At 34.9% G+C, this 21,745-nt stretch overlaps 2 protein-coding genes and 1 pseudogene across 3 annotated transcripts in view; 2 read left to right on the forward strand and 1 right to left on the reverse strand.

The window, feature by feature from the left end:
- Positions 1-21,745, reverse strand: part of LOC125808456 (ras-related protein RABH1e) — a 942,753-nt gene that overhangs the window by 795,943 nt on the left and 125,065 nt on the right. The window lies entirely within an intron of this gene.
- Positions 5,719-7,974, forward strand: LOC125808356 (uncharacterized). Its single transcript, XM_049488068.1, has 2 exons — positions 5,719-6,130; positions 7,829-7,974. Exons 1-2 carry the CDS (start codon positions 5,719-5,721, stop codon positions 7,972-7,974), a joined length of 558 nt encoding a protein of 185 aa, XP_049344025.1.
- LOC125808420 (linamarin synthase 1-like) lies at positions 18,304-19,746 on the forward strand (annotated as a pseudogene).

Raw genomic sequence — 21,745 nt, forward strand, 5'->3', positions numbered from 1 at the left:
CCTCACCCAACCCTACCCACACAAAATAAAATTGTTTTGGAAAAATATTTCATATTTCATTTTTACCCTCCCCCATACCCTGACCCCCTCCCCAATCAACTTTTTTTAAAACAAAATTTGATTTTGAAAAATATTTCAAAATTTTAAAAAATCATCTTTTACGCTACCCCCCCACCCCGCCACCTACCCAGGCCACCCCGTCAATTTTATTTTTTTAAAAAAAATATATTTCAAATTTAGTTTTTAAAATTTTTACATTACCCCCCACCCCCTACCTTCCCCTCCACCCAAGCCACCCTATGTAACGACCTGTTTCCGTCGTTATAAAAAAGCCAGTGGGGGAAAGTTTGGGGCCAAAAAAACTATTTCGTAGTATTTGGATTCTTTCAACCTTGTCCAGATTTGGACGAAATCGTAGTCCTTGAGGTGTAGAGAAATCTGGTAACAATCGGGTGGATCTCTTATGGTTTTGATTACATGAGTGGTTAGATAACTCGGTAAGGAATTCGTACGACTTTACAGAATTGAATTCGACCGAGTAGAACTCCCGCAATCGATCTTAGCGTAAAGGGTATTTTCTTAACGTCGTGGGTTAGAGGTGTGTTGTGAAATGAGATTTTGGAATTCTTTTAATTAGCTCTCTGGTTCTATTTGGACAGCTTTGGCGGGATAGTTGCCGCTTTAGCGTGGCCGTCGCAGCGGGATGATGGTCGTTGTGGCGGGTACGATGAGACTTAAAATCGTAGACGAAAGACGAATAGCTCACTGTTATGCGAAAGCTATTGGGGCGGGGGTTCTGGTCATTTTGGCGGGGCTGCTACAGCGAGGTGATGGCCACTGCAATGGGACTGACGTGACTTAAAGTCGTAAATAAACCCCCAAATGACCTTATTTGGCACTTTTCAACTTTTAGAGCTAAGGAACGACCCCCAGGCGATCCTTACTCGTTTTTCACCATTTTGATGCTAAAGGTAAGCTTTTCACTTCCCGAATCTATTTTTCAATCTATAGAACGTAATAGAATGGGGGAATATTGATGGGGGAGGTTTTGTTATAGATTCTATGGTGGAAACAACCCTAATTTGGATTATTGGGATCAGGGGTTTGATCTAGGGTTCATAGAATTGTTAGTAATTCGGGTAGTTAATGATTTTTATTGATTCCTGTATTATATTGATTGTTTGTAGACCAAGAACAAGCGGAACGAATTCGAAAAGGGAAGGATCAAATTTCTTAGGGTTTCAAGCTTGTTTCGAGGTAGGTGATGGTTGTGATTCTATGATTGTGTGATTTATGCTTGTTCTTGCTTCATTATGATACTTGTAGGTATATTAACGTTGCAATGTTGATCGCACTTGTTGTAACTGAGCTAATGAAAGATGATTGTCATGAATCACTTTTTGTTGTATGATTGTGAGAATATACATTGTAATTGTGATTGTGGTGTGTGAAGGGGATCGATTGCAACGTTCCGGCATAACAAACTTGGATCAGATTGCCATGTTCCGGCATAAATATGGGATTAGTTGCCACATTTTGGCACAAATATGGGATCGATTTCCATGTTCCAGCATACTAATTGTTTGAGTTTGGGTTCCATGAGAGTACCAAAGATGTGATATAAAATGTAAAATTGATCGTTGTTCGTAATTGTTGATAATATTGTATATGTTTATATATATGCATGTGATTATTATGTTGTTTGACTTGTTTATGTTGCACTAGTGGGATAGCCACGTGATCCTACCAATACATTGTGGTTGTGTACTAATTATGCACTTGCTCTTATTTTTGTTGAGTACAGGGCATTTTCCAGCAGCTATTGACAGACCTCACTTAGAAGATCAGTGATCGTTGCTTCGAATTCAAGGGTGAGCCAATTCTTTCGGGCTGCCATGGAATTCTCTTTCGTCTGTGTCCACCATTTCCGGACTTAGACTATGTTTTAGTTAGTTGATTAGTTCATTAGATTGGGATCGCATCCCTTCTTGTTTAGACTTGGTTCATTGTTAGATGTTTTGGTACATTGACTTTCAGGTTCTAGGTTGTTCTTCCGCATTGTTAGTTATTTTTGTTAGACATTTGCTAGAGTTTATGGGAACTCTACTTTTATTTCCTTAGTGTTTGATTTTAATGCCTTAGTTTTTAGATTATTTGTTTGGTTTGGGTTGTAGCCGTGGTTCTCCCACCAGAGTGTTAGTGTGGGTGCCAATCACAACGATCTGGGTCATGACAAAGTTGGTATTAGAGCCTAGGTTCATTGATCTCGATGTACCAAAACGAGTCTAGTAGAGTCTCGCGGAATGGTACGGGGATGCCTTAAATTTTCTTCAAGAGGCTATAGGACTTTAGGAAATCTCTTTGTTTTCTCTTGTCTCCTTTCGTGCTATGACTTGATTCCAATTGGTATCTGGCAATTCAAATTGGTATTTAACCCCCTTCACTCTTCTGTTCAGAGATTGTTAATACTAGGTATAACAGTGTTAGGCCTGTAGCTCCTGTCAATGCTCCAGCTGAGGAATCTATAGTGAGAGGTCGAGGTCAAGGCAGAGGTAGAGGAAGAGCTAGGGGTAGAGACCGTTGAAGAGTAGCGCCTGCTGTGAATGAGGTACCGATTGATAATGTTCCTATGAATGAGAACCCTCCTGCGCATAATGAGGAGATAGAAGAGGATATTGAGGTTGGAGATGTTGAGGAAAATGGACAAGAGGAAGAGGCGCCACGGAGACTGCGGTTGTTCCTCTCATCGATCTGGTGTTAGCTCAACAGATTATGGCGTTCTTGAAAGGGTTGGCTGGTCCTGGAGTGTTTCCATCTGCTCAAGCTCCTACTAATCCTCCTGTTGCTAGCACTACGCCCAAGACGGGCGGAAATGTAGGTACTGAAGCTTTCTTCCGTCCTTTGTTGGGTTCCGTTATGACCGGTAATGAGCATGACATGTTGATTAAGTTCTTGAAGCTTAAGCCCCCATTATTTCTTGGTTCTGAAACTGAAGATGCTTATGAGTTTATCTTAGATTGTTATGAGAGTTTACATAAATTGGGTAATGTTCACCAACATGGGGTTGAATTTGTGTCTTTCCAACTTCAAGGGGAGGCTAAGTAATGATGGAGAGCTTATATAGAGTACAAATCTTCTACTTTACCTCCACTTACTTGGACCCAATTTCATGCTCTGTTTCTAGAAAAGAATATGCTTAGAACCTTGAGAGATCGTAAGAAAGATGAGTTTATGGCGTTAGAGCAAGGTGGTATGTTTGTGGCTACTTATGAGGCCAAGTTCCATGTTTTATCTAGATATGCTACGCAGTTGATTACTACTGAGGAGGAGAGGATCCAACTTTTTATTAGAGGTTTGAATTCTGAGTTGCAAGTGTTATCTGTTCATATGACTTCTGCAGGGAGGAGTGTTAATGAGGTGACCGACTATGTTAAGAAAGACGAGGGGGTGAGGCGAGACGGTCAAGTTAAGGCTTAGGCAAAAAGGGCAAAGAATTCGGGTAACTTTCAAGGCTCTTACTCTAAGGGGTCTGGAAGGTCAACACTTACAGCCAAGCTAATTCAGTCTGCTATGCCCGCCTCTACAAGTAGCAACTCGGAAACTCCATCTCATAATTTTCACGATAGTCAGAGTGTCGTGCCTTCGATGGGCAGCAGACCATCTTTTGATCGTACTTGCTACAACTATGGTGAATCGGGACACATGAGGAGAGATTGTCCCTACCCACGTGTGTCAGATTCCGCGCAGCAGTAGCAGTCTAGAGCAATGGTACCCGCGGGGAATGGTAATAATGGGAGAGGATGTCCACAAGGTAGGCGAGGAGGTAATCAGCGAGGCCGTGTAGGTAGAGGAAATGGTAATGGTAACGGAGGTAGGGGTAACGTGCAACCAGGCAGAGAATTGGCTCGTCATGATGATAGGGCTCAGTGTTATGCTTTTTCGGGCAAGAATGAGGTGGAGGCATCCGATGCGGCGATCACATGTACTATTCTTATCTATGACCTGATGGCAAATGTGTTGTTTGATCCTGGTTCTACTTATTCATATGTATCCGTGAGATTTGCCTAAGATTTTGGTATGATTTGTGATATTTTCGATGCCCCTATTCGTTTTTCTACCCCAGTTGGAGAGTCAGTCATAGTTACCCATGTCTATCATGCTTGTCCTATTTTGTTTATGGGATTTCAGACTTGGGTTGATTCAGTGATTTTGGATATGATTGACTTTGACATAACCTTAGGTATGACTTGGCTGTCCCCCTATTATGTTGTGCTTAATTGTAATACTAAGTCTGTAACTCTAGAAATTTCGGAAAGGAAAAAATTAGAGTGGGAAGGGGTGTACAAGCCTAAGCAAGCTAAGATTATATCCTCCATTCGGGCTAGTAAACTGGTATAGCAGGGTTGTTTGGCTTATTTGGCTTATATTAGGGATGTTGAGATTGAAGCTCCATCCATTGGATCTATTCCTGTGGTGTCAGAATTTATAAAAGTGTTTCCTAATGATTTGTCTGGTATGCCTCCTGATAGATATATAGATTTTTGCATTGATTTAGGGCTTGGTACGCGTCCCATTTCTATCCTTCCATATTGCATTGCTCCGACAGAATTAAGAGAGCTTAAGGCTCAAATTCAAGAGCTTCTTGATAAGGGATTTATTCATCCTAGTGCTTCCCATGGGGGTGCTCCAGTTTTGTTTGTTAAGAAAAATGATGGTAGTATGAGAATGTGTATAGATTACCGGCAATTAAATAAAGTCACTATTCGAAATAGGTACCCCTTGCCTAGAATAAATGATCTCTTTGACCAATTGCAAGGTGCAACGGTTTTCTCTAAGATTGATCTAAGATCCAGTTACCATCAATTGAAAATTAGGCTTGAGGATGTGCCCAAGACAACGTTTAGAACTCGTTATGGGCACTATAAGTTTTTGGTTATGTCTTTTGGGTTGACCAATGCACCTGCAGCTTTCATGAGTTTGATAAATGGGGTGTTCAAACCATTTCTTGATTCGTTCGTTATAGTCTTTATTGATGATATTTTGGTATATTCGAGGAGTGTGGAAGAGCATGTCAACCATCTTCGTAGTGTTTTGGGTGCTTGGGAAGCAAAAGTTTTATGCTAAATTTTCTAAATGTGAATTTTGGTTGAAATCGATTGCATTTTTTAGGCATGTAGTTTCAAAAGAAGGGGTAATGGTAGATCCTCAAAAGATTGAGGTGGTTAAAAATTGGGTTCGACTAAGTTCTGTGACAGAAGTTAGGAGTTTTGTGGGGCTCGCTAGCTACTATCGTCAATTTGTGAAAAAAATTGCTTTTATTGCCACTCACTTGACTAATTTGATCAAAAAGGAGATACCATTTGAATGGAGTGAAAAATGTGAGGAGAGCTTTCAAAAGCTCAAGACTTTCTTGACCACTGCGCCTATTCTAGCATTATCGGTGGAAAGTAAAGACTTGATTGTTTATTGTGATGTTTCTCATTCTGGGTTGGGTGCTGTGTTGATGTAGGATAAGAATGTTATATCTTATGCCTCACGTCAATTGAAGGTGCATGAGAGGAATTATCTAACCCATGATTTAGAGTTGGCAGTAATAGTGTTTGCTCTTACGATCTGGCGGCATTACCTCTATGGTGTGAAGTGTGAGGTATTTACTGATCATCGCAGTTTGCAATATGTGTCACTCAAAAAGATCTGAATTTAAGACAGTGAAGGTGGATGGAGTTACTTAAAGATTATGATGTGACCATTCAGTACCATCTGGGCAAGGCTAATGTGGTGGCAGACGCTTTAAATCGAAAAGTGGTGAGTATGGGTAGTTTAACTTGCTTGAGTGTATCCAAGCGACATTTAGCTAAAGAAATTCAGACTTTAGAGTCTAAGTTCATGCAATTGGGCATCTCAGAAAGAGGTGGGGTGATAGCTAGTATTGAAGTAAGGGCCACTTTCATTGAAGAGATCAAGGCCAAACAATTTGAGGATGAGAATTTGGAGAAGTTTAGGAAGAAGATTGTGATTGGAAAGGCACAAGAGACCACTCTTGATGATGATGGTGTACGCATTTTCAAAGGGAGAATATGTGTTCCTAGAGTAGATAACTTGATTGAAAAGTTGTTGGCAGAGTCTCATGGTTCACGATATTCTATTCATCCGGGTGTGACCAGGATGTATAGAGATTTGAAGCAATTTATTGGTGGCCGGGCATGAAGAAAGACATAGCGGAGTTTGTGGTGAAGTGTCAAAATTGTCAACAAGTAAAGTATGAACATCAAAGGCCTGCAGGTTTAATTCAGAGAATGTCAATTCCAGAATGGAAGTGGGAAATAATAGACATATATTTTGTGGTTGGTCTTCCCAAGACTTTGGGGAAGTTTGATTCTATTTGGGTAGTGGTTGATAGATTGACTAAGTCAGCCTATTTTATTTCGGTAATAATAGATTATAATGCTGAACAATTGGTTAAAGTATGTGTGAAGGAGATAGTTAGGTTGCATGGGGTGCCCCTTTCTATCATCTCAGATCGTGGTACCTAATTCACATCCAAGTTTTGGAGGAAATTGCATGATGAATTGGGTACACAACTCACCTTTAGTATATCATTTCATCCACAGACGGATGGACAATTGAAGAGGACTATTCAAGTATTGGAAGACATGTTGAGGGCATGTGTGATTGATTTCGGAGGGCATTGGGATAAGTTCTTACCTTTGTGTGAATTTTCCTATAATAATAGTTATCACTCCAGCATAGATATGGCACCATTTGAGGCATTTTATGGGAGGGGATGTAGATCACCCATAGGTTGGTTTGAGGTTGGAGATGTGAAACCTTTGGGGTTTGATTTAGTGAAGGATGCTTAAGATAAGGTGAGGAGTATTCACGCTAAGCTTTTAGCAACCCAGAGTAGACAGAAGAAGTATGCGGATCATAAGGTAAGAGACATGCCATTTCAATCCGGTGAAAATGTTCTTCTTAAAGTATCACCCATGAAAGGGGGGATGAGATTTGGTAAGAAGGGTAAGCTAAATCCTAGATGTATTGGTCCATTTGAAATTCTTGAATGTGTGGGACCAATAGCGTATAGATTAGCTTTACCTCTTAATTTATCAAGTGTTCATCCGGTATTTCATGTGTCCATGTTGAAGAGGTATCATGGTGACGGTTATTATATCATTAAGTGGGACTTAATTGTATTAGACAAGGACCTCCAATATGAGGAGGAACTGATTGCAATCCTTGATCGTGATGTACGCAAGTTGAGGACCAAGGAGATTAAGTCCGTGAAGGTTCAATAGAAGCATCGTCTAGTTGAGGAAACCGAGAGAGACATACGAGACAAGTATCCCCAATTGTTTGTCGATTCAGGTACTACTTCATTCTTTCTTTACCCTACTTTCCCTAAATTTTGTCACTCGGAACGAGTGATGGGTAAATTGGTATCTATTGTAACGACCCATTCCCGTCGTTATAGAAAAGCTAGCAAGGGAAAATTTGAGGCCGAAAAACTTTTTCATAGTATTTGGATTTTTCCAACCTTGTCCAGATTTGGAAGAAATCGTAGTCCTTGAGGTGTAGAGAAATATGGTAACAATCGAGTGGATCTCTTATGGTTTTGATTACATGAGTGGTTAGATAACTCGTTAAGAAATTCGTACGCCTTTACGAAATTAAATTTGACCAAGTAGAACTCCCGGAATCAATCTTAGCGTAAAGGGTATTTTCTGATCGTCGTGGATTATAGGTGTGTTGTGAAATGGGATTTTGGAATTATTTTAATTTGCTCTCTGGTTCCGTTTGGACTGCTTTGGCTGGATGATTGTCGCTCTAGCGTGGCTGCTGCAGCGGGTTGATGGTCGTTGTGGCAGGTACGACAAGACTCAAAATCGTAAACGAAAGACGAATAACTCACTGTTACACGAAAGCCGCTGGGGCAGGGGTTCTGGTCGCTTTGGCGGGGCCGCTACAACAGGGTGATGGCCGCTGCAGAGGGACTGACGCGACTTAAAGTTGTAAATTAACCCCTAGACTACCTTATTTGGCACTTTTCGACTTTTGGAGCTAAGGAACGACCCCCAGGCGACCCTTACTCATTTTATACCATTCTTGAGGCTAAATGTAGGCTTTTCACTCCCCTAATCCATTTTTGGATCCGTAGAATGTAATAAATGGGTGAATATTGATGAGGGAAGGTTTTGTTATAGATTCTATGGTGGAAACAACCCTAATTTGTATTATTGGTATCATGAGTTTGATCTAGGGTTCATAGAATTGTTAGTAATCTGGGTAGTTAATGATTGTTTATTGATTCCCGTATTATATTGATTGTTTGTAGACCAAGAACAAGCTGAACGAATTCGAAAAGGGAAGGATCAAGTTTCTTAGGGTTTCAACCTCCACCCCTACCCCCCCTCCGCCCCAATCCCCACCCAGGCCAACCCCATCAAATTATTTTTTTTTTAAAATTGAAAAATATTTAAAATTTAAGAAGTTATCATTTATACGCCAAACAAAGACTGGGCACCAAACCGGGTTGTACCGGTACCATTTCGGTCCGTTCCGATACTATTCGGTGTAGAAATTCCACGTCTAGAATTAGAGAAATCAAGGATTGTATTGATGAAAATAATGTTGAGTTACAACCTCCTTATATTGGGAGAATTGTAGAGTCCTAAGTTAACTATACCTAGAGTCCTACTACAATACTTATTACTACTATAATAATAATAATAATGCAATTATAAATAATCTAATCCTAGTCGTAATATAATCCTAATCATAATATAATTCTAGTCGTAATATAATCCTAATTAATATAAGTAGTCTAATCCTAGTACGACTCTAATTCTATAGCAGTGTTGTAAACTCGTCAGTCAGTTTTGTTGGACATGTTCCTTTGACATGTTCCAATCGTCAGCTTCCTTCTTCATCAACACTTGCTACAAACACGTCAGTCAGCTTCGTTGGACATGTTCCTTTGACATGTTTCAATCGCTAGCTTCCTTCTTTTTCAACACTTCCCCTCAAGCTAGTGAGTAGAGGACCGGTTACTCCTAGCTTGATTCGAATACGCAGAAAAAAAAACTTTGAATACCCAGCAAAAACTTGGTTTGTCAATGCTTCGATATGAATGTGATGTCTAATCGTTGCTTGTGATAGTTCATCTGCAGATTGATACAAGTAGTTCCACCAATAAAAACACTTAAGAGCAGTATGATTATTCCTACCACAGATTTGACATGACTCTATATTATTTCTCTCCTTATTTTCACTTTGAGAACTTTTATTGTTCAGAGAACCTGGTCCATATTGACTATTCTTAGAACCTGTTCCCTGTCCAGCAAGCTTAAAACCTGTTTCACTGGAGTTAATATTGTTGTTTCCTCTTCCCCTGCCTTTTTGAGCAGATAATACCATGTTGTGGTTTTGTTGTGGCACCTCTTCTTCATCTTCCCTTATATCAAAACTCGTGAGAGTATAAACAAATAGATTAAGAGTGGAATATGGTGTCTTACCTAATATGATAAAGGTCTTGTATTTGAGACCTAAACCTCTAGCAAAATTAATTGTTTTTGTTGCTTGAATATAAGCTTTTTCCAAGCATCCCCACATCTCTTTGGCAGTTGAGCAGCCCACAATTAGGTGCATGCTTTCTTCGGTCAAGGTGCTTGAGATGCAACTCCTTAGTAACACATCTTTCTCCTTCCAATCATCAATGGTGCCACTATCTTTTGCATCCTTCTTAACTTTTACAACTTTCCCAGCAGTCTGTCCAGTGGAATAACTACTTTTACTTGGTTCATAGATAAGATATGTTAGTTTCATCACCTGAATCAATTGGGATATTTGTGTCCTCTATATGAGGTAGTTTGTTGGCTTAGATTTAATGGAGCAAGCGGTAATTATTTGGTGAAGTGAGGAGGTTGACATGGTTTCGGTAGAAGGGGCTATTGCAACGTGTGGTTTTTTTTTTTTTTGATCAATACTCAGAGAGCGGAAGAGCTTTTATGCTCTGATACCATATAGAAATCTCACGTCTAGAATTAGAGAAATCAAGGATTGTATTGATGAAAATAATGTTGAGTTACAACCTCCTTATATAGGGAGAATTGTAGAGTCTTAAGTTAACTATACTTAGAGTCCTACTACAATACCTATAATAATAATAATAATAATAATAATAATAATGCAATTATAAATAATCTAATCCTAGTTGTAATATAATCCTAATCATAATATAATTCTAGTTGTAATATAATCCTAATTAATATAAGTAGTCTAATCCTAGTACGACTCTAATTCTACAACAGTGTTGTAAACTCGTCAGTCAGCTTCGTTGGAACTGTTCCTTTGACATGTTTCAATCGTCAGCTTCCTTCTTTTTCAACATTCGGGAAGGAATGGGATACAATGAATCGGTACTCGGAACGAAACGAAACGGTATCATGATTTGATACCGGTATGCCGGTACCGATTCATCCCGGTTCTGTTTCGATCCGATCTGGTCCGGCCCTGATAAAATATTGTTAATTAATTAAAAATAGCCCTGCAACAAGTTATTTAAATTACAAGTTATAAGTATAACTTATAACATATAACTTAATAACTTATAAACTTCAAAAGATTCAAATGTTAAAAACTTAAGCCGAAAAACTTTTTTAAAAAAAAGCTTTATGAAACTTAACTTACGAACTTATATAAGTAAAAATTAAAAAAAATATATTTAAAATAAACTTAAGTAAAATTACATTATAAATTTCAAAACTATTAAACTTAGAAAAATAAAAAAAACATTCATATTTTCGTAATTCAAAATAACTCAAAATTTTTTTATTATTTTTTGAAGTAGCTATATGTGTCGTCCCGTTTATCCTGTTCCATTCCGGTTCATACCGATTCTATCCCTGTGTATAGTGGGACGGGTTGGAACTGAGCCTCCATTCTGGTAATTCTGGTCCGGCTCATCCCGATACCGGTTAACGACCCGATCAAACCATCCCATGGCCGGTTCGATACCAGTTCATTCCGATCTGATGGTTCCATTCCGGTTCGGTGCCCAGTCTTACACCAAACACACCCTTAGTTGTTGATGTCTCCATATGTGGAGTTAATTAGACGAAGCTGGAAAAACTTGCAAGCAGGAAAATGGGTAGATTGTCACTATTAAAAGAGCTTTCCTCTTTAACCTTTGATAAAAATCTTATTTTTTTATATCAAATTTATTTTAATAATAAATATAGTCGAGTGATTTTTGAAGATATACTTAAGTTGGGTGATTTATATTAATATAAAACAAAGCTTAATTATTTTGATATTAACTCATCTTTTACCGCAACAATACTAAACCCAACCCTAGAGGCTGAGCTAACTTAGGGTCCGTGGGTTTGACAAACCCAGTAATTTTTCCATAAACTCTATATTTGTATTAAAAAATAAAATAATTATACATATATATTAGCTTGTGAAGCGCATAAAGGGGTCTGAAAATATTTTCCACACTAGACCATTGTTCACCTACTAATAGTTGCACAAAAAATATCAAAGGAAGACATAAAACAAGTTGTGTATGACACTGCAGAAAAGAAAGAGTATTAGTCAAATTTTATACAGTAGATAAAAATGATTGGAGTATATTATTGGTCATGTAAAGACATTATATTATGAAAAATTTACAGAGGTACAACCAACAATAGTTGGGTGACCCTCCATTAATTAGTTGGCACTTGAATAATGGATCCACTTCTTTACCTTTTTACTATCTCTCTCCTACTCACCTCTCTTTTCTTTTATGATAACTTATAATAATAATAATAATAATATAATGAGTAGTTAGTTTAAAATTATATGGAACCGATTGATTTTTAATGTTAACAATTTTATAATTGTTTAAGTTATTTTAACAGAAAATGTATTTATCGATTTTTTTTATCAAATGTATTAATTATTTAATAATGTTTTAAGAATTAGATATTAATTAGGAGTAAAAAAAATGAAAGAAAAGAGAGGTGAGTAAGAGAGATGGTAAAGAGGTAAAGAAGTGGACCCATTATCCAAGTGTCAATTAATTAATAGAGGATCAACCAACTATTGTTGGTTGTGCCTAGGGCTGGCAAGGGGACGGGGACAGGGACTGGGGGACGGAACGGGACAGGGGACGCCTTGGCCGGGATTTTGGGGGGACCGGGATTGGGGGGATAAAAAATCGTCCCATCCCGTCCCACTATGTATACGGGATGGGACGGGGTTTGGCGGGACCGGATGAGACGGGACGTGGGATTATTTTTTTTATATATGTTTATTTATTTGTATTGAAATTATATGTTATTGAATAGCATTTTTAGTTTATTTAGTTTTCAATAACATTTTTAGCTAATAAAAAATGCTTAAGTTTTCAAATTTCAAATTTCAAATTTCAAGTTTCAAGTTTCAAGTTTCAAGTTTCAAATTTCAAATTTGAGAAGTTCAAATTTGTATTTTAAATATTTTAAAAGAATTTAACTTGAAATTTCAAATGTCAAATTTTAATTTTTAAATTAAGTATTTTAAAATTAAAATTAAAATGCAAGACAATAGTTATATAAAAAAGACTTGAATAAAGCCTTCAAATTTATTCAATAAAATCTAATTGCAACTTAGAACTTAGAAGTTACAATTTACAAATATTAGTGGAGTAACTAATCTACGGAGCCACCTTCTAGGAAGGGTTCTGTTTCAATAAGTTCTCATATGTAAAACTAATATTTGTTACAACTATTAGATGAGTAACTAATTTACGCAGCCACTTTCTAGGAAGGGTTCTGTTTCAATTAGTTCTCGGATGTAATCTAATATTTGTATTTTCCTTTAAAATTCAATTCTAATTGTCGCATCATATCGATGGTAACATCCTCCGGTGTTGGCAAACTTGCTAGAAACTCTTGTGACTCTAATTCATCATCACTAGATCTAATAACTTCATTAATTCAAGCTTCTTGTTTGGAACTTAACCTTGGCAAATTATAATTCCTCCTCTCGGCGTTGACCCAGTCTCTAAATAAAAATGATGTTTCCAAACTTTCTTCTTCCAATGAATGTCTATGATCGCCAAGTTGAAACCTTGCCGCACTAGAAGTAGACTCCGATGCAACTGATGAAGCTTGAATAGCTAGAACATCACGAACCATTTTGCTCAAAATTGGAAATGCAATGCTCTGCCTCCTCCACCATGCTAATAAATTTTCATTGTCATCTCCGTCTTCTACTGTTTCTAAAGATTGATTAAGATATTCTTCAAAATCATCATGATTAGTAGAATTAAGACTAAGAAAACCTCGCATATAACTTGAAATTCGAGTCTTACTTTGAGGATTAGAAGTATGATCAACTTCTCCTTGAGTATTTCCTATACTTCTATATTTTTCATACAAAATTTTTGCTTCTACTTTTATGCTAGACTTACAAATTTCACAAGTTGAATTATTTTCGGGTAAAATTTCTAAAGTATCATAAAAAGTGTCAACAAGTCCCTGCACACCTCGTAATTTATAGTTAAGATGAAGTAAAGTAGCAGTTAAAAAAAAATTGAGGAATAGAAAAAAAAAAATTTAAAATTTTTCAATCATACCTTCAATTGCAATTCTAAATTTTTCAATTTTTTTGTATCTAAAAAATTGAATTGAAATAGCACAAATATTTATTAATACTGATGAAATAGTAGGATAATAAATTCCAGAAAACATGGTTGTAGCATCATAAAAAAGTCTTAAAAATTCTAATAGTTCATTAGTTTATTTCCAATTTTCTTCACAAATTCTCTCTAATGGGTCAGCATTATGAGCATTAAACACCATTTGTACGGGTCCTTCATATTCGTAAGCAACTGAAAATATTTTGTAAAAAGAATTCCACCTTGTTTTAATATGTCTTGAAATTTTTCTTTATGGCAAATCACATAGTACACAACGCTCATTAAAATCTCTAATTCTAGCAACTCTATGAACATAAAAAATCCAGGCAACAGCATATTCAATTTTCATACAACCACATTTAAATAATGAAATACCATCTTGTACAACTAAATTTAATGTATGTGCAACACATCTAATAACATGAAAAGAATTAACATCAATTGGACATAATCTAGTTTTTAACATACTGGCAGCGTTTGTATTATTAGATGCATTATCTAATGTGACAAACATTACTTTATCTATAAGCATGTAATAATCTAGAACGCTCAAAATATTTGAAGCTAAATATGTACCAGTTTTTTTCTGTACACATTCTTTATAACTTAAGATTCTTCTTTGCAAATTCCAGTTATGATCAATCCAATGTGTTGTAATAGTTAAATAATCACGTTCATTAACACTACGACCCATGTCCGAAGATATAGACACTCTACAATCTAATATGCTAAATATACAACAAAGATATTGACAATGTTTACCTTGATATACAAAAACATCAGATTTAACAGTATTTCTTGAAAAACCTCTATAAGTAGGATTATAAGTTTGTTTAATATATTCAATAAAATCGGGATGTGAAGGAAAACTATAAGGCAAACCACAAACAAAAACCATTTTAGCTAAATTTTCACGATCTCTTTCCGTATTATATTTACGTTGTGTTAGTGGACCACCGGGGTTAGAAGGATTTAATGTTCCTTGAACCATGTTAGAAGCCCCTACCGATTCATTAACATTAATATCAAAATCATTAACTGAAATTCCTTTTTTTCTATTGGCTCATGATTTAGCTTCTTTATATTGAATCGGCACACAAGATAACAAATGTCTATTTAAGTCCCCCATCCCACCTTGACCTCCACCTTGTCTATGTTTAAAAGGTTGCTTACACTTATTACAAATAGCAATAGAGTTTTTCTTATCTAAAGTCATAAATTGCCACACAACAGAAGTTTTAGGGTGTTGATACTTCATCTTCTCCCTTGTAGGAGGTATAAGGGTTGGGCGTCCACAATTTTGCTCCGTTGAATTTGTAGTTTCATTTGGAACTTCTGTCACCGGACTAGTAGGTGTATCTTCTAATTCCTCTTCTCCCGAACCAACTTCTACTTCTTCACTTGAATTTTCATCAAGGTAAGGATTAATATCACCATAAATTTGTTGTAAAATTTCATGATCGAGTTGAACATTTGAATCAATATCATAAGAAGTATCATCAACATAAGTAGAATCATTTGTATTAAATCTAACTCTAGACATTGATTTAGAAGAAGTACCACCACATTTACTCTTATTTTTTTCCTTACTACTTTTTTTATTAAAATTAAATAATTTACTAATGTCACTTGGTTCTCTCTTTTCCTTTACCGGTATCTTTTTTGTTAGAACTCATATTTAATTATATGTAAAGTGTAATATAAAAATAATAATAACACAAAAATTAATGACAAAAAATAAAATATAAATATTATGAAACGAATGTACCAAACGTCTGCATTAATAGAAGACGTTATAACCGATTCTTGAAGCTTGCAGTTTGTTGTAACTTGTAATTTGGGACTCCAATACTTGATAGCAAATATGAGAATTATATATATTCTGATATAATATGAAAATTTAGAATTGAAATATATGTATTCTGATATAATATGAGACTTAAATGGAATAAAAAATTGAGACTTAAGATTGAGAGGATATAGAAAATAGATGATTTTGTAAGAAATAATAAGGGATAGAGGGGTATTTATAATATTAAAAAGAGAAAAGGGTCTGATATACCCCTTAACTTTGTCATTTAGAGCTGATATACCCCTCGTTATGAAAGTGACTCATATATACCCCTACTCATACACAAATGGCTCACATATACCCCTTTCCTCTAAAGGAAATGAAAACAAATTAATTTTAGATTAATTTTTATATAAAAAAAAATATAATCCCATATGAGTATATTTAATTCTCCTCAAACATATTTTTTTTTACTTTTTTTTGGTTTTAATGACTAATTTAGATTTATTATTTTGATGGTCAAATTTATTTATGTTTCACTAATATTCTTGTAAAACTTATTATAGATGACCAAATTTGTTTCTTCAAATACAAAAATTAAATTACAATATAGACAAAAAAACATAGTTTTAAATTATAATATAGCCACAAAAAAATAGTTATAAATTTTTTTCTTTACACTAAGGAATGAAAGAAAAAAATAAAATAAGAATAAGAAACTCAAATAGTTATAATCAAAAAGTCAAATTTATGTATGAAAAAGTACCTTGAACTTTGCTAGAAGAATCATATATACCCCTAAATAATTTTTAAGAAAATTAAAAGTCCAAAATATAAATTTAAAACTAATTTTTTCACTTCCTTTAAATGAAGGGTATATGTGAGCTTATTTTGTAACGGTAGGGTATATGTGAGCCGTTTGTATAACGGTAAGGGTATATATGAGTCACTTTCATAACAAGGGGCATATTAGCTCCAAATGATAAAGTTGAGGGGTATATCAGGCCCTTTTCCCTATTAAAAATGGATTAAAGTGTATTTATGATAACTTGAGGATTTAAATTAAAGTATTAAAAGTACAGGGGTGGTAGGGGAAGTGAAAAAGGTGAATAAATTCGTTTGGGGGGGGGGGGGGGGGGGGGGGCACTAGCCGTTGCCCCAACGGTCCCCAACGGATATAATTTAAATATAAAATAAAATAAAAAAATTAAAATTGAGGGGATCCCGCGAAACCGGCCGATTCAGATGGGTCGGTTCGACCGGGACCAAAGGGTGAACCGGCCCCTAACCGGTCCCCTATCCCGCAGGTCCCCTATCCCGCATCCCTCCCAACCCGTGAGAAGTTACGGGACCTGGTCCGGCGAGCCGATTCTCGAACCGGTCGCGGGCTGGGGCGGGCCGACCCGGTCCCCCTGCTAGCACTAGTTGTGCCTCTACCATTGTAAAAATTTTCCCATAAAAAGGGTTATAATATAATAAAAAAATTACAATGGTAGAGGCACAACCAACAATAATTGGGTGATCCTCTATTAATTAATTGTCACTTGGATAATGGGTCCACTTCTTTACCTCTTTACCATCTCTCTTACTCACCTCTCTTTTCTTTCATTTTTTTTTACTCCTAATTAATATCTAATTCTCAAAACATTATTAAATAATTAATGCATTTGATAAAAAAAATCGATAAATACATTTTCTGTTAAAATAACTTAAACACTTTTAAAATTGTTAACATTAAAAATCAATCGGTTCCATATAATTTTAAATTAACTAATCATCATCATCATTATTATTATTATTATTATTATTATTATTATTATTATTATTATTATTATTATTATTATAATATAATTCAGCCTTAATATTATTAGAATTCATTTTTCGTGTCTTTACGTACATCCAGTTAGAATATATATTTCCCAACGTTTTTCTATTAAGTATTTTAAAAAATTATAACTTAAATTTAAAAAAATAACGGATACTCTCTGTTAAGAGAATGACTCTAAATATATGAACTAAAAACATAATTAAAATAACAATGACTATAAATATATGAGCTAAAACACAATTAAAAAAAATTATGGAAAACTAAATTTGAATTAATTTGTTTTTTTAGATGCTAGTAATTGAGAAAACACTAAATATTTTTTAGTTAATTTGATATTATTAAAAATATTGAATGATAATGAGTATTTTAAATACTTAGTCCTAAAAATATTTTTAGTTATTGTGACAAAAAAATATTTATTAATTTTTTTTTTTTATTCAATATATCAACATCTTAAGAAAATAAAAGAAAAGAGAGGTGAGTAGGAGAGAGATGGTAAAAAGATAAAGAAGTGAACCCATTATCCAAGTGTCAACTAATTAAGGGTCACCCTGGTTGTACCTCTACCATTGTAAATTTTTCATTTTTATGGTAGTCATTCCATATATAACTCAATTCAAAGATTCCAAGTATGTCAAGTCAAGGTAGGAAATGAATTGTCAATAAAGATTGCTGGAAGAGAAAATCTAAATAGTGCAAATGAAAGATCATATAGTTGCTGAGTGATTATGATAGTGTTGGAATAGTCAAACAAATTATTGCTAAAATAGATGATGAACAGGATTATAAAGTCTCAAAGTTAGGTGGGTGCTAGCTGGAATTTTAGATATTTTTTTTAAAAAAAAAGAAGCAAAATATCATAATACGTGATCAGAGGAAGTTATTCGGATGGTAAGCACTCCTAATCTCCAATCTCAGATTGACAAGAAGTAAAATAAACATGGAGTATAAGAATGGGCTCAATGAACAATATTAGTTCACAAGTCACAACTGAAAACAGAACAGAACCCTTTACTAAACATGGAGAAGAAGCCTCATGCAGTGTGAGTACCATTTCCTGCACAAGGTCATGTAATACCATTCATGAAATTAGCCAAAATTTTGCACTCAAGAGGTTTTTATGTAACATTTGTCAACACTGAATATAACCATAAACGTCTAATCCGATCACAAGGCCCTGACTTTGTGAAAGGTTTCCAAGATTTCCAATTTGAGACTATCCCGGAAGGATTGCCACCATCAGATCGTGATGTAACTCAAGATCCTGCTTCCTTATGTGACTCGATAAGGAAGAACTACTTGACTCCTTTTCAGGATTTACTATCAAAGCTTATTTCATCACCGATCATTCCACCAATTTCTTGTATAATATCAGATGGGATACTGAGCTTTGCCATTAAGGCTGCACAAGAATTTGGCATCCTTGATGTCCAATTTTGGACAGCCTCAGCTTGTGGTTATATGGGATACCTTCAATATGATGAACTAAGAAGAAGAGAGATTATCCCGTTTAAAGGTTCGTCCTCAGAGCCCAACCCCATATTCCTTCAATTTCAATTTGTTTGTTTTACTTTTCTTTTTAGTCAATTTAAAACATTAAAAAATGTTTCTTTCCTTTTTTGACAATCCTTTAACTCTAACTTTTCACGTGACATATTTAAGACCACGTGATTAAAGAGCATTTTTGTGCATTCTACATATCTGTGTCAATTCAATACTAGATTCCCAAATATTTATGTTACATTCATTGATGGAAAAAACCATCCCAGAAAACGAATTGAGTTCATTTAGGCCAAGTTTATGGAAAGAAGAATTTCTATGTCTTGAGTGGCTGAACAAACAGGAACCAAGTTCGGTAATCTATGTGAATTATGGATGTGTGTCATTAATGTCAGACCATGACCTAAAAGAATTCGCGTGGGGACTTGCAAATAGCAAACACCCATTCTTGTGGATTGTTAGGCCTGGCATAGTGATGGGTGATTCAGCCGTATTGCCTGATGAGTTTCTTGAAGAGATTAAAGACAGGGGATTATTAGCAAGTTGGTGCCCACAAGATCAAGTTCTTTCCCACCCATCTATTGGCGTTTTTCTAACACATTGTGGATGGAACTCTACAATTGAAAGCATAAGTTCAGGAGTTCCTCTAATTTGCTGGCCATTCTTTGCTGAGCAACAAACAAATTGTAGATATGCTTGTGCGGAGTGGGGAATAGGTGTTGAGGTCAATAAAGACGTAAAGCGTCAAGAAATCGAAGCAATTATTAAGGATATGTTAGAAGGTAAAAAAGGTAAGGAGTTGAAAGACAAGGCGTTGGAGTGGAAGAAGAAAGCAGCAGAAGCAACTGATATTGGAGGGCCTTCATGGAAACACTTTGATACATTCTTGGAAAGACTTCTCCTTAATAGGGAATAGTATTAAAGGAAAATTTTCAACACTTCAAATAAACAATTTCCAAGCAAGAGAAAGGACTAATAAGCAATATAGTTAAGAAATTGTCTTAACTAAATCAGTAAGGATCATTTGATAGAGTGTATAAGAACTTAAGAATAATGTTAAATATAGTGTATTAATAATACTTGTATTAGTAATGCTTGACATTAGTTATACATATATTATTTCTTATGCATTATTTGTTGGATTTTAGCAAGGTGTGAATGAGAAATAAGAAGAGAAAATGGAAATTTGGGTGAACCAATTTTGGAGGGAAAATGAAAAGTCATTGCAAATTACAAATGAAAAGTCATTTCTCCCATATTGATAGAAGAAAGGAAAATTGTTGTCCTTATATTAGAAAACACTTCTTTTTCTTAAAGGGTTAAGAAGAAGGGGCCCTCACGCCGTCGTCGCTCAGCTTCGGCTTCGGCAAATGCTGTGATTGATTGATAATATTTTTGGACAAAATTTATTTAATCAATCTCATTAATTGATTTCCTTTCTCTTATAAATTAATTCAGAATGTTAATTAATTAACATAATTAATTTCGCGTAAAGGAATTTATTTGAAATTCGCGTGTAACTGTAAAAACGTTCTGAAGGGACTTGTTTCTTCTGTAAAGGCGTTACTTTTTCCAAAAAGACACAACGTTCTGGAATGACACCATTGTCCGAATAGACGCGTTCCTTGCTGCAAATGGCTATAAATAAGAGGTTTTTTTCATTTTTCATTCACTGAAATTTTTTCCTCTCTGCATACATTTTCTTACATAAACAAATTGTCGATCGACTAAGTCTGTGTGTGCTGTCGTTACTGTTCTTGCGTTCGCTGAAATTATTGAAGTTTGAGGTATCGCTACTTCTCTAATAGGTTAATCCGTTTTATCTTGGGAGGAATTAATCTGCAACCTCGGGTACTTGAGGGGATTACATTTCTTAAGTAAACACAGTGGGTTCTGTGGACTCGGATTATTATTTCTATTTGTTTCATCTATTTTTTTGTTTCTATTTTGCTAACCTTAATACATGAGATAACATTATTCGGTTTGATGTATTAAAAATAACATGTATTGCATAAAAAAAATTATTTACAAGTATTCTCTTCACAATTATGATGGAAAAGATGTAAAAAAATAATTGAGGAGTATTGAGGTCTTTAACCATGCTAATACATGCATTAAAATATCTTACATTACTAATATCTAGAATTTCTAGGTATTAGTTATAATACACACTTTAATACACAATAGAGTGTAGAACTAATGCTTGCATTAGTTATATATAACATGAAAAAGTATATCAAACAAGATATTACTAATACTACATAAAATTAATGCATGCATTATTTTTACCAATATACTCTATCAAATGACCCCTCAAAAAATATGGAGTTGAATGTTGATCCCTTTTCTAGTCTTTTTCTGCTTTTTGCTACTTCCTCCATTTAAAAAAAATGACCTAATTTGACTTGACCAGATTTTTTATATAAAAAATAAATAAATCTTGTGGTCTTAAATTAAAGTTATGTCAAAGGTACCAAAATGTCCTTTAATCTTGTGATTTTAAACATGTCATTCAAAAAGCTGAAATGAAAATGTTGCGAGAAAAGAAAAAATGATCATTCTTTTTTAAACAAACTAAATAAAAAAATAGATCATTCTTTTTTAAACCAATGGAGTATGAAATTCCTGAAATGGGTATATATCTTAACCATTACCACAAAGAATCTTTACTTGATTCGTTGTTTTCCACATTTTATGGGTTTGATACACACTCCGAGATAATATCTTAGATCATTCAACTATTGGTTCACTCAAAAAGTTATAACTTTTTTATTTTATAACTTCAAAGTCATTTTACTATAATAGTTTACCTATAAAGTCATTCAACCTATTTGATTAAAAATTTGTTGACATGAATTTTTGTTTTAAACCAAAATCTTAAAAATGTTATGTCAATAAATTAATTAAATAGGTTGTGTGACTTTGATGATATAAAAGGAGATAATATCTTCTAAAAGGTCAC

The sequence above is a fragment of the Solanum verrucosum genome, unplaced genomic scaffold (assembly GCF_900185275.1).
Source record: "Solanum verrucosum unplaced genomic scaffold, falcon-dt-bn FXZP01000112.1, whole genome shotgun sequence".
Classification (NCBI taxonomy): domain Eukaryota; kingdom Viridiplantae; phylum Streptophyta; class Magnoliopsida; order Solanales; family Solanaceae; genus Solanum; species Solanum verrucosum.

Coding starts and splice junctions, on each gene's coding strand:
- LOC125808356 (XM_049488068.1), top strand. CDS start 5,719: ATGGAGTTACTTAAAGATTATGATGTGACCATTCAGTACCATCTGGGC. Junction 6,131..7,828: donor GTTGTTGGCAGAGTCTCATG/GTTCACGATATT, acceptor TTGTCGCTCTAG/CGTGGCTGCTGCAGCGGGTT.